Source organism: Excalfactoria chinensis, chromosome 1 (genome assembly GCF_039878825.1).
Source record: "Excalfactoria chinensis isolate bCotChi1 chromosome 1, bCotChi1.hap2, whole genome shotgun sequence".
Taxonomy (NCBI): Eukaryota; Metazoa; Chordata; class Aves; order Galliformes; family Phasianidae; genus Excalfactoria; species Excalfactoria chinensis.
Window position 1 is genome coordinate 122,100,954 of NC_092825.1, and position 13,394 is coordinate 122,114,347.

At 44.3% G+C, this 13,394-nt stretch overlaps 2 protein-coding genes across 2 annotated transcripts in view; one reads left to right on the forward strand and one right to left on the reverse strand.

Moving 5' to 3' along the window:
• Nucleotides 1–578: 578 nt before the first annotated feature.
• On the forward strand, nt 579–4,259 carry SLC25A6 (solute carrier family 25 member 6). Its single transcript, XM_072333696.1, has 4 exons — nt 579–776; nt 1,813–2,299; nt 3,043–3,183; nt 3,626–4,259. The coding sequence occupies exons 1-4, from the start codon at nt 666–668 to the stop codon at nt 3,781–3,783; spliced, it is 897 nt and encodes a 298-aa protein (XP_072189797.1). The 5' UTR covers nt 579–665; the 3' UTR covers nt 3,784–4,259.
• A 135-nt stretch (nt 4,260–4,394) lies between these two features.
• LOC140250748 (uncharacterized) overlaps nt 4,395–13,394 on the reverse strand; it is a 39,121-nt gene continuing 30,121 nt past the window's right edge. Inside the window, exons 15-22 of the mRNA XM_072333682.1 lie at nt 11,673–11,802; nt 11,393–11,568; nt 10,583–10,722; nt 9,785–9,823; nt 8,741–8,873; nt 7,922–8,015; nt 7,280–7,361; nt 4,395–6,332 (exon numbers count right to left, since the gene is read on the reverse strand). Of these exons, the coding sequence (XP_072189783.1) occupies nt 6,264–6,332; nt 7,280–7,361; nt 7,922–8,015; nt 8,741–8,873; nt 9,785–9,823; nt 10,583–10,722; nt 11,393–11,568; nt 11,673–11,802 (863 nt within the window). The 3' untranslated portion in view covers nt 4,395–6,263. The remainder of the gene's footprint in view (nt 6,333–7,279; nt 7,362–7,921; nt 8,016–8,740; nt 8,874–9,784; nt 9,824–10,582; nt 10,723–11,392; nt 11,569–11,672; nt 11,803–13,394) is intronic.

A 13,394-nucleotide genomic window follows, 5' to 3' on the forward strand; every position in this document is an offset into this window, starting at 1 on the left:
GACAGAGTCTGCAAAGTGGAAGGACGCCAGGCACGTCCTGTTCTCACAGCACCCGGCCTGACCTGCTCTTGCTGACCTCCTGCACAATGCTGTGTGCACGTGAGCTGGTTTTGGATGCTTCCACAGCTGCACTCCGTGCTTTACCAGTCGAACAGTTGTGTGTTTAAAAGAAAGCTTGGCTTTATTTACGCTTGCAGGAAGCATCCATTAAAATCGAAAGCAATTGCCAAGTGGCACACGGTAACTCGTGCCCGGCGGCTAGCACGGTTTCAGACACCAGTCGGGCTATGAGATGTACGATTTCACTTCCAGCACACAGCAACCCTCGGCCGGGTGGAGGCACGGCCTCCCGCCCTTGACAAAGCCTCCGGCGGCGCCTTCCGGCCGAGACTACGGCGCGACGCGAGCGCTGCTACGCGGCGCTGCAGCACAGGCGCCGGAGGGGCACGGCTAGGGGCGGGAGCGCGGCAATGCCCTAACTACCGCACCGACGCGACCCGACCCCGCCCATTGGACGCCGAGGCCCCGCCTCCCGGAGGCTTGGCCAATGAGAAGCTGCGGGGCGGGGCCGACGGGGCCCGGCATTTAGCTGTTGCGCGGCGGCAGGCCCGCCCTTTCTGCCTGAGCGGTGGCGGTGTCTCTTCCCCGGCAGCTGCGACGTGAACATGGCGGACCAGGCCATCTCCTTCCTGAAGGACTTCCTAGCGGGCGGCGTCGCCGCCGCTATCAGCAAGACGGCGGTAGCGCCCATCGAGCGGGTCAAGCTCCTGCTGCAGGTGAGTGACGCGGCCGAGCCCGGAGTGAGCGAGGAAGGCCGTGACCTTCCCCGGAGGCGCTTGTCCTGTGAGGGCCTGAGGAGACGCGGCGGGTACGGACAGGGAGGGGGGGGGGGAGGTTACAGCGGGCGGCAGCCGCCCGTGCGGAACAAAGGCCGCGCGTGAGGGGGTGGTCGGTAAGGTCACGTGGGCGGGGGGCGCGCGGCATGGCGGGGAAGCCGGTTCCGCTATGCGGGGCGCGGCGGGAGGGGGCGGTTCTCGGTGTCACTTCCTTGCGCGGGGCGGGAGCGCGCCTGCGCGCCGCCATCTTGGTGACCTTCACGTGGAGCCGGTGGTAGGGCGGGGCGTGTGAGAGCGGCCCGGGTTGACCCCGCGCCCCAAGGTGACCTTCGTGAAGGGCCTGGTGTTGAGATGCCGGGAAAATGGGATGGGATTTCCGGCTTTGCGTTGGTTCTTAGAGTTGTTTCCAGTTCTCTCTTAGCTGGAGGCTCTGTATGCGACCCCTGTGCGGAGCATAAGGTTTTAATTTTTGAGTTTATTAAGTGCGTTGCCTTTACTAAACTATAAACAGACAATCCGGTGGTGCAGTGGTATGAGGTGCTGTTTGCAACACCAGAGGCCTGGGGTTCGAATCCCCCCTGTGGTGCAAGTGGCAGAAATGCTGCTCTGCTACACAGAAGGGCTCAAATCCCGGGAGTTGGACTCGATGATCTCTAAGGTCCCTTCCAACTCGCACGATACTGTGATACTGTAATTCATAGTCTTAAGGTTCCGACTGACCCAGAGTATTGGGTTTTCTTGGAACCTGGCTATTACAGCTGTGGCAGACTTAGGCCTTCAGGTTGAGCAGCTCTGTGTTATGCTGCGAGCAGACTCAGACCCAGCTGCAGTGAGGGCTGGCTGAGGCATAGAGCCAAAAACTTACTGGGAGAGCAATGCTGCCTATTGCTGAAAGGGTTAGAACCAGAGGATCTTTAAGATCGTTTCCAATCCGAGCCATTCTGTGATTCTACGTAATGCATGTTTTTATTCGCAGGTGCAACATGCAAGTAAGCAAATTGCTGCTGATAAGCAGTACAAGGGTATCATCGATTGTGTAGTGCGCATCCCAAAGGAACAAGGAGTGTTGTCCTTCTGGCGAGGGAATTTGGCAAATGTCATCAGATACTTCCCAACTCAAGCTCTCAACTTTGCCTTCAAGGATAAGTATAAGCAGGTGTTCCTAGGAGGAGTAGACAAGCACACTCAGTTTTGGAGGTATTTTGCTGGCAACCTGGCTTCTGGTGGTGCAGCTGGAGCCACTTCCCTCTGCTTTGTCTACCCCTTGGATTTTGCAAGAACCCGTTTGGCAGCTGATGTTGGCAAAGCTGGTGCAGACAGAGAATTCTCTGGTCTCGGGGACTGTCTAGTCAAAATTACCAAGTCTGATGGTCTGCGTGGCTTGTATCAAGGGTTCAATGTCTCTGTTCAGGGCATCATCATCTATAGAGCTGCCTACTTTGGAATCTATGATACAGCAAAAGGTAAAGTTTCAGGAGGGTATTGATAAACTTGTTTGTAGAATTGTATTGCCTGCTTCTTCCTGTTGTTGTGTTGTTTTCTGTTTGTGACTTCTGTAGTTATGTAAGTGCGGTGGAAGAGGGCTATCTCTGCCAACAGGAGTGGCACTGCACTGAGAGTAGCACTTCAAGGGCGAAGCTTCAGCATGCATTGATGGTGTAGGCTGCTTTAGAATTCTCCCATTACGTTTGCCTTTAGAATGCTGCACTTTTTCCTAATGGAAGTGCTTTGGTACAAATACTCAAAATTTGTAATTTCCTACTGAGTATTTGTAGTTCTGTTCGAACAATTCAAGTATATTTAGCAGAATTTGTGCTGTTCTGTAAAGCACTTGTTGGCTAAGCTTGATTTCTGGGTGTAGAGTTAATTGATCTGTGTAGCTTAATAAACTTAATAGGGAGTGATTTATTTAAATGATGTTTACTTCTATAAACAAGTAGAGAATAATTAGAACACTTCTGTGCCTTTCTGAAAGGATCTTAGTACCTAAATGTTATGTGTTTTGATCAGTGACAAGTAAATGGGTGTGCTTCTTTATTAATTTCTCTGTTGCTTCAGCATGCTTAATGTGTTTTAAGTGTCTTGTGGCAGCTTAAAGCGGTGTTTTACAGTGCTTCATGGTAGCCTTCTGTAGTAAAGTAGGTGTTGTGCTGTGAACTGGAGGAGGATTTGCAAGCCAAAAAGCTAATTATCTTCTTCTTTGCAGGCATGCTGCCAGATCCCAGGAATACTCACATTGTCATCAGCTGGATGATTGCACAGACAGTGACTGCTGTGGCTGGTGTGGTTTCCTATCCTTTTGACACAGTGCGGCGTAGGATGATGATGCAGTCAGGACGCAAAGGAGGTAGGCTGTTACCGTATCATTATACGGTGCTAACGGTGATCCCTCAGTGCTTATGGTTTCTTATTGTGTAAATCTGATTCTATTGCTATTATGTTCAAGTAGTGTGAGGCAATTCAGGTAGTAAAAGGCTTTTGAGGAGTTAGGAGTTATGGTGAGGGCTTTTTTTTTATAGACGGGGTAAATGGACTGGCAGTTTGTGGTAACAAACTAAGTGAAAGCAAGTAGGTGGCAGTGTAATTGCCCTAAGTGCAATTAACACTGTTATTTTATGACATTACTTAGTAGGTAGGCAAGCAGGCAGGAGGGTTTTTTTTTCTGTCACCTGAACTGGTAGTGTGTTAAAGTGAGATGGGGCATAAAGTAGTCAGAGTAGTGGAACAGCTGTCTTAAGAGTCACTTAAAATACAGAAGTTAAAAATCCCTCTTTCCTCTTTCTCTACAGCTGATATCATGTACTCTGGAACGATTGACTGCTGGCGGAAGATTGCAAGGGATGAGGGAGGCAAGGCGTTCTTCAAGGGTGCATGGTCTAATGTTCTCCGAGGCATGGGGGGTGCTTTCGTGCTCGTGCTGTACGATGAATTCAAGAAAGTCATTTAAACAGCCTAACTAAAATTGGAAATCAAGTCGAGCAGATCATGTAGAATAACTACCATTATGGACCATTGACCTTCAAGAAATTCCTGTGAGTTTTATTTATCGGAGCCAGCTGATACTTGTAGATGGGGCTGGAAACTGACATAGAGGACTGATCCATTTCACGGTAACCTTCATGAAGACACTGAATCTGGCAGTTCAGTGTGATGATTTTTTCAGCGGTGAAAAATCAGTGACAGTGGTTTTGGGTCCAATTAAGGCAGGAAATAATGTATGCCAGTGGATCAGTCCTCAGTTTCAAGTCCTATCTTTTAGGACCATAAAATTGTATTTGAAAATACCTGCTAACAAATCATGTTCTTTTCCACTTGTACTGAAGCACTATGTACCATTTTGCACAGCTGAACATCTAGCAATTATGTTCTTCAATTGGGGCATTCTGCTGTAAAAACAAAGACAATAAACATACTTATTCTGTCCGTGTTGAAGTTATTACATCAAAGCTTTGGGAAAACATCGTTTCTTTGACAACTTGTTTCAGATAATGGTTCCTCTGATGCACTTATGCTGTACTGTAAGAGGATGTTTGATTTTACTTCAGGAAAATTGAATGTGGGAACTTGGAGGAAAAAAGCATGGGTTGTACTCATAGAAACCACTCCCCTTCTTTGTGCCTGATAGTGTATGATGGGCTGCTGCAAGTGGCTTTTTGCATGATTCTTACAAATTGATTTGCAGCTTTTTCATATGGTGTAAAACGAGGGTTTTTTCTGTTGTAGTCCTACAACCACCCAAAGTTCCGAGGGCAATCAAAAAGTAGCGAATGCTTTTTGCTCTTGGAGAAGTCTTAAAATGGGATATATTTTTTTAAATCAATATATAGGAAGCAACATATGATGTTCATGCAAAAAACCAGGAACCTGATTAAATGCTTCTAACCTTTGAGTATTATTGCTGCTATTTGGAAATGTTGATTTATGCCACTTGAGTTTTTATCTCTGCAAGTGGCCAGTAGCTCTGGAAAAAAGAATTTAATCTGAAGTTCATTCTATAAGGTGAAGTCAATATGGGATGTAACAGGGAATGTGCGTGGTCCTGTGTAGCTGTAAAGGTAAAAGTCAGCCAGCCTTCAATACTGATTGAATCCTGTCTAATTTTAAGGATGGCTTGAAGACTAAAAGCATCTTAAAAAGCAGTATGAGAAACTAAATCTATGCTCTTTATATAATCTTAACTTCTTTACTTTGTAATCTGCAAAGATGTGATAGGGGGACCAGTAAATGAAAGCAAGGTGTTTATCTTTCAGTACGTTCTTATAACTCGCCCTGTATTTGTGAAAATGTCATTGTAATGAGTCATTGGAGGCTGACTGAGCTATCTGGAGGTTTTTTTGTGTGCCTTCTGAGGTTGCTACTCGAGATATTTAAATTAACAACATGGCTTTGGCTGGTGATGTTGCACCAATGTGATGTTCCATGGCACAAGCACCGCTTTCAGCATCTTTCTATGAATGTAAGTACATGACATAGCTACTTTGCACACAGGCTAACGGCAAATTTTATGTACCTACTGCAAGTGTTTGGTTGCTTTTTTTAATCTTGTTTAGTAATGGTAGCTCTTGTGGTGTGAGCAGGTCACTCGATGCTGACCTTTCCATTCAAGCTGCTGTTTCAATTCAAATTCTATTGATTTGGAGGGACAGAGGAAGAGTCTATATAAATATACTTCATAGGCTTATTTTCTACGTTGGTGGCTTAAAAGGTAGGTGTATAATGATAGAGCCCCTCATATAACCTTACTGTGAGTGCATGGTGACCGAACTTTATGAGGAAGAAGCAAGCATGACAGTTAACTCAAGCAACCCTTGAAAAGGGGATGAGATCTTTTTTTCACCACCCCCACCAATACAATTAGGTATTAATCAGGGGAAGTAAGAAATCAATGCAAGTGTGGGTTGTTATTTAAATGGAAATGCAACTTACTTCTGCTCTGCATTTCAGCATGTACCGCTCGGTGTTTATTTTTCTAGTATGTCGCTTCCCTTAGTCATCCAGCAGCGTTTTTCAATGTGGTTATGCAGTGTGGGAACATAAGAGGCAAACAATAAATGAGACTTTTAAAAAAAGCATTTGTTTTCTACCTTATTGAAGCACATAGTTGGTGAAACGTGGTTCTTTTGGAAGATACTTTCAGCAGGAAAAGACTGGGAATTGGTTTAACAAAAAAAGACTATATTTGTAATAGCTTTGCAAACAGGGTCTACACACTTGAAAGGAAATGGGCTGGTGTGATGAGCTATTTAATACCAAGTTAGTAAAGCTTATCATGGATTTCAATCCAAATCCTGTAGTTGTTACCCTGGAATTACTGAGGACTTTAGTAAGAACTTCAGTGTCATAGCCGGTATTGCAGTGATTCCCTTTGCTGTTGGAGGTGTGTGATTTTTGTGTTGAATCCAAATCTGTTTTTTTCTTTCTGGAAGATTAGGTCACCTCTTCAATCACAGTTACTTCCTCAGTACAGCTTTTTTGAGGTAGAGGCACATTCTCTGTCTAAAGAGAAGGGAAAGAAATAGCTTTTAACATACCATAAACTACAGGTTAACTATTGGTGTTCACAGAAAACATTTAGGGGTATTAGATACTCAGTTCCAAAGGCACCCTGGTTTTGCTATTTTGATATGTAAGAAATGCTTGCATTTCTAAATTAGGCAAAGGAGAGTCTAGGAGGTGTTCAGGCAGGTAAGATGCCTGAAAATGGTTTTTGCAGCCTTGGTGTTTATGCAACAACCACCAGCCCAGGCTGTCCAGAGCCACATCCAGCCTGGCCTTGAATGCCTCCAGGGATGGGGCATTCACAACCTCCTTGGGCAACCTGTTCCAGTGCATCACCACCCTCTGAGTGGAAAAACTTCCTCCTAATCTCTAACCTAAACTTGCCCTGTCTCAGTTTAAAACCATTCCCCCTTGTCCTATCACTATCTGCCCTTGTGAACAGCTGGTCCCCCTCCTGTTTATATGCTCCCTTCAAGTACTGGAAGGCCACAGTGAGGTTTTCCCCAGAGCCAAAGAAGCTCTGTGTAGCTCTGGTCATACATGTACAGAAACCCCACATTCAGCAAAAACATTAAGTCTAAAAGGTCTGCAATGTTTTTAAGGGCAGTTTGTTGCTTTACTAGCAATTAACAGTTACTTTATACTGACATAAGTAATGAATAATTTAGTGATAGGTACTTTATCGCTTAGACAGCAACCTTCCAAAATCAGCATGTACAAAAATTACCTGTTTTTATTTTAATGTTAACTCTGTAAAATATGGCTAAGAATACACAGAAGATAACTGCTATACTCAGCAGTCACATAGGGCACAACTAATTTTGCACGGGGCAAATCTGTTTTTAATGGGCCTAATATGTCTTTCTTATTTACACAGCAATACTTCATGCCTGCAGCTCATGGCAAAATACAGTTAGCTGATCTGATTGAACGGGTGAGCATACCTGGATATCGTCCTCAGCGGGCATATTGAATTTGCCTCTTGGTTGTGGGATAGGAGGAAATATTCTTTTTGAACTGCAGTACCTTTGGAGAGAAAATGGGGTTGTAAATAAAATACTAGTGACGCAACACGGCATATTCTGTGTTGAGCCTTAGGAGTGCTGCTTATTGCCTTACAAATCACCAAGTGAGAGGGAGTTAAAATGCTTTGAATGTTAACTGAGGGGTAATTATTTTGACAGTGCTCCAATGGGTAACTCAGCTTACTTTGTGACTGAAGTTACAATGAATGATTTATTAAGCAAGACTTAAAATAACCCACTTGACATAAATAACTTCCATCACTAAGCAAGAAGTTTTATCAAAGTAAGGACGCATTCATCTGTCTCAGTACCCTGCCGTCTGGTACTGCGTGAAGCCAGTGATTTTAAAATAATGTGAAATAAAGACAAAAAACATTTTTCTTTAGGATCTGGTGGAACGATTCACTAAGTCTAACAATCTGTTCCCTCATAGTGTACCACAGTGCCATCCAAAACCATAGTGCTGGTAATCCCGAACGACTGTGATGATCAGATTCCTCAAGGCTGCATAGGTAGGAGGGATGTTTCATTGAAATTCCTACACTGAGAAGGTTGGTTTACCTCTTGCAAAGGCAATAATGGAGCAGCGTCACCAGGATCGTTCCGAGTGCTATCAGAAGTAAAATCACAAAAAGAAAGTAATCTTTCTCTCCACCTGAAACATCCAAGAGAGAAATGTCAGCGGTCTGCCAGAAAGCATCAAGTCTGATTGCACCTCAACTGTTCAGCATCTTACACAACTTGGTTCAGAAGCTCAGGTGCATTTAATGCACTTCGGAATGAAAAGTGTGGATAGAGGTGGGGCTGTTAAAGGAACATCCAGGAAACAAGGAATAGGAAGATTCAGAACAAAGAGGATGAACCTGAAGGTGGTGACGCACTGGAACAGGTTGCCCAAGGCGGTTGTGGATGCCCCATCTCTGGAGGCATTCAAGGCCAGGCTGGATGTGGCTCTGAGCAGCCTGGTCTGGTGGCTGGCGACCCTGCACATAGCAGGGGGTTGAGACTGGATGATCATTGTGGTTCTTTTCAGCCCAGGCCATTCTGTGAGTATGAATTTGAAGATTTAAGGGGACTTTCAGAACTTCTGACAGAAGACAGTTTGGGTACACCTCAGCTGCTTCCTGTGGTCCTGCTGTCTGTGTCACAGCTGCCATCACAAACACAGCTACTCATGGGCCACCCGCATCTGTTGCCATAGGATTTGAGCACTTCATCTACATTAATAATTTTCACCCTGCTCCTTCCATGTCACTGAATGAGAATTAAGATTTTATTCCTATCTGTGAGTATGAGACAGACAGAAAAGTTTGCAAACGCATTAATACTGAAAACATCCCATAACCCAGCCTAGATTACAAGAGTATTTCACAGTCTTACCAAACTCCACAGGGTCACTCCATTCCCCCCACTGTCTGTTTACAAAACATCTTCTTTTTCCACGTGCTCTGATTTTCAGAATGCTTTTTTTTTTCGCGTTGTAACTTTGGAATTCGTATTTGTTTTCAGCTACCTACAACCAGAGGTAGAAGCTGTATTTCACTCCATCATCAACTACTAATAAAATCTGGATTTTAATTACCTGATACAGGTTCCGTAAAAGAAACTTATTTTTATGACTTTGCAGGTAAAAAGTTAGATGATCTTTCCCCCATATTTTAAACCCTGGTACCCATTAGTTCATCCTACCACTGACTTTCTTGGGATTCAATATGTTTCCTGGAATTCGTTGGCGCTTAAATTTATTCTGTTAAGGATAACATCTTGTTTCCTTCATGACGTATGTATATAAAACAGGACAGAAAGCTGAAACTGGAGAAGCAGCCTCTGAGTCTGCAAATCATGCAAAGACTTCCCTGGATCGTGTCTGTTTTCGTCAAATGCAATTGATGCCTTTGAGACAATCCAACACCAGGTATGGATTGTCAGACCTCCTGGTGCTTTATGCAAAGCCTGGAGGCTGTTGAGGATGCTTGCAAGGCCGACAACTGCCCATTTGCAAGGGTAAGACTGATAGGTTGTGTCAGAGTCCCAGTTTCACTCATTTTGAAGATCTCGATGTCCCTTCCATCCCTCTGTCCTGAACTACAGTGATATTCATCCACAAAAAGACATGACAAAAAGAATATTTCCAATTTTTATTAAAGAGAAAAGAAGAAGAAAAAGCAACAGCTCTCTTAAAATCTATTTGTGAAATAAATGGAAAGTGTGACCTTTTGTGAAGTGCAAGGGATGTTCTCCCTATTCCCATCCAGAAGGGAAATATTAAGAAGCTTACACATGATGCTGCCCCAGGAAAATATATTCCTTAGCTCCTATGTTGATGGAAAAGCTACAGTTCCAGGGACAGCTATGCTCTATACCACAGTGATTTACGTGATAAACAGGGCAAAAGTGCAAGTTTGTTGGGATAAAAATACTTACAATTACAGGAGGATCCTTTTTCTCTTTTGGGATCTTGTCCTGCAAAACAAAAACAAGACAAAAAAAAAGCATTAACGTGGACTGAAGAACCTGAACATTTTGAAATATTTAAGATTAAAAACATAGGTGTGGAAATTAGCAAGCAATATCACTGGCAGCGGTTGTGATAAGGATTCCAGAGAGTGTGGAAAAGATAGGATCCAGAAAACGTTTACATGTAATGTCAGCAGGACAGCAGGCATTACAAAAAAGTAAGTGTGTATGATGCATTATAAAGATTAGTATTTCACCATTACTCATTATTAGATGAGCTTTCTCAACCTAGGACATGGATAGAAGTCATTGGTCTGCTGTGGACAAGGTGGGTGCTACTGAGCTGCCTTTACTTAGCCCTGCAGTGTCCCTTACAGCTCCTGCATAGTATTTTTCCTGGCCTCAGCTGGCCTGTCTAGAATGTGTGAGTCTTACCTACCATCTCCATCTGGGTATTCCTGGTACCTCCACTCACCCAGTGCCTGATTTAGTGAGCAGCAGCCCTGCCCACAGAAAGGAGGATGGAACTAAGTCGTTTTAGAGGTTCGTTCTAACCCAAACCATTCTATGATTCTGTGATTCTTATTCTATATTTGTTTGAAAAGAAGTCAGAAGCAATGTAAGCTAGAACAGCAGGACTGGAGCAGGAGAATGTGCCACAGCTTATCAGATAGAAGTCAATGACCTCAGAACAGAAATTTGCATGTTATTTAGATACATGTGGCTAGGTACAGTGCCAAATGCAGACCAGTACATTGATTTTACCTTACTTTGTATGTTAATTTCATACTCAAAACAGTCTGCGTTTTCCACATGACTTAGAAGGGGTTGTTGCCATGTAATTATGCAACCTCCTGGATTGCTAGTACAGTTGGCAGTGACACTCAATGGAGGAGGGAGTCTTTCTGGAATGAAATGAAATTCATGTAGACACGATCAATAATCAGCTACAACTCACATGTTACTAGACAAATGTATATGAAGCTGAGGCAACTAATTCAGCTGTGTTCTGATGGTAGAAGGAAATGTTATCTGCTAAACGTAGGTAAAACACAGTATGAAAATCAGAGACTATGATGCTACAACTATTGAACTACTGACCTACATCTACATACCTTCTGGATGTCTGAAGGTGTCTCAAATGGCCTCAGGGCCTTGGTTTTAGGCAACTGGATCCTGCCCCAAATCGCTATCAGAACTTAAACACATAGATCTCTTATGGGCACCCACTTATTTAGTTAATACAGACTTAATCTGCAAGTTGAATCTGGTTTTAGGGCAAAATGCCCTTGTGGCTCCCATAGATGTGGAATTACTGAGGTGGAGCAATAAGCCCACAGGAAAGCTGACCTCAAAATCTTTTCACCATTGTTTCTCACCATTCGAGTCCTTCGTTAATTTCAGTTAATTGCAGGAATTCTTTCAGCTATGGGGAATCAAGTTTGTACTACTGTATAGAGTCCTATAACAGCTGCACACAGTGGTTTTATTCTCCTTCTTTTTTTCTTTCATAGAAGAATTCCCGGCTCTCTTTTTTTCCCTTTTGGTACAGCAATAATAAAAGAGTCTACTTACCAATTGTGTATAGTTTTGTATAATTATCGTAGAACTGGATCAGGAAGTCTTTGTGGGATCCATTCACCAGGAAATAAGTAGTTTTATCTTTAATTGTCACATTTTGGAATTTACATCCCCTGTTTCTGTCATTTTCATCTTTAGTGTAAAGCTCACATTCTGTCTGGTCATCATCTCTGTAGGTAACAGAACAGATATATAGTGAGGGGTTTTAGTTAAATGTAGGCAGAGTGACGTGAGGAGAATTCAGCCTACCCAAAACTCAAGAAGACCTACTCACCTCGAGTTCTGCCAGTACAGAAAATATTGGGTATCTCCTGGAGCATTCCTGCCCGCCTGCCAAGTGCAGTTCATGAGGGAAATGTCATAAATCACGCAGGAGAAGTTCTCAATGGCTGACCCATTAATGCCTGCAAACATAGCAATGTCCGTCATTGTTATGAAGAAAAAATGTGTGGACAACTCCAAGCTAGAGAATCATGGCAGCAGATGTAATCTTATTTCAGTAAGGCTTTTGGTACTGTCCCTTATGACATCATTCTGGACTAGCTGTCCAACTATGAGGTAAACAAGCTCATACTACACTGGGAGGTGTACTGGCTCAACAGCAGAGTTCAAATAGTTGTAGTGAATGGGGCTACATCTGACTGACAGCCATTCATTGGCAGTGGTCCCTCAATTCTAGGGACAATTTTTATCAGTGTTCTGGAAGCTGGAGTGGAAAGTCTTCTCAGCAGATTTGCTCACAATACTGAACTGGGAGGTGCTGCTGACTCCCTGGAGGACAAGAGGCCGTGCAGAGGGATCTAGATATGCTGGAGTGTTGACCAATCATCAGTGGCATGAAGTTCAGCAAAGGTAAATACTGTGTGTTGCATCTGATACAGGGTAGTGCTGGACACAGGCACAGACTGGGGAGAGGAGTGGCTGAAGAGCACCTCAGCAGGAAGGGACTGTGGGTGCTGGTGACAGCATCTCAGCATGAGCCAGCAGCATGCTCTGGCAGTCAAGAGGGCAAACTGCATCGTGAGCTGCACTGAACACAGCATGGCCAGTTGGTCACAAGAGGTGATAATCCCTCTGTATTTAGCACCAGGGTGGTCCCACCTCACATTTTTGCATGCAGTTCTGGGCTCCACAACACAACATGGACTTTCAGAAACTTGGAAGTGCCCAGAGGAGGGCACCAAAGCTGTTAAGAAGGCTGAAGGCATGTACAATGAGGAGAGGCTGAGAGTTAGCTGTAAAGTAGTCAGGCAGTGGAATTTGACGTCTGTGTGTCCCTTTCAACAAATCTTTTTCCTCTCCTCTCCTCTCCTCTCCTCTCCTCTCCTCTCCTCTCCTCTCCTCTCCTCTCCTCTCCTCTCCTCTCCTCTCCTCTCCTCTCCTCTCCTCTCCTCTCCTCTCCTCTCCTCTCCTCTCCTCTCCTCTCCTCTCCTCTCCTCTCCTCTCCTCTCCTCTCCTCTCCTCTCCTCTCCTCTCCTCTCCTCTCCTCCCCTGCTGGTTTTGTTCCCTTGGCAAATCCTTACACCTGCAACTCCAGCCAATTTTTTCTTGCATTAGGAATGATAGCTCAGATAAAACCAGACTCCCACTGTATTTTCCCACTGTATTTTGCCTATGTCTGAACTTGGGGAGTGAGCAGAGCACTCACATAGGTAAACAAAGGCACGCTGACTTTTAACACCATCCTTGGTGCTACAGAGAACAGTAGTTCTCATTTTGTGATTAATGATCAATAATCCTCTCCTGATGGATCAGAAGAGGATCAAATTGCCCATCGGCTAGAGCTTTTCACCCCAACATGAGTGAGTGCAACTTCATTCCTTTCTTGGAGAAGGTTCAGGTGGGAACCTCGTTTCTTTGTAAGCTCCCTTTAGGGCTGTGCAGATGTGCTCAGCCTCATTCTTCCTTCTCCTTCAGCCAGTTCTCTGCTTGTTTCTGTGGTGTGCCTCTACTTCAGCCACCCAAGTAGTTTCTACATTTCTGTGTAACTCCTAAG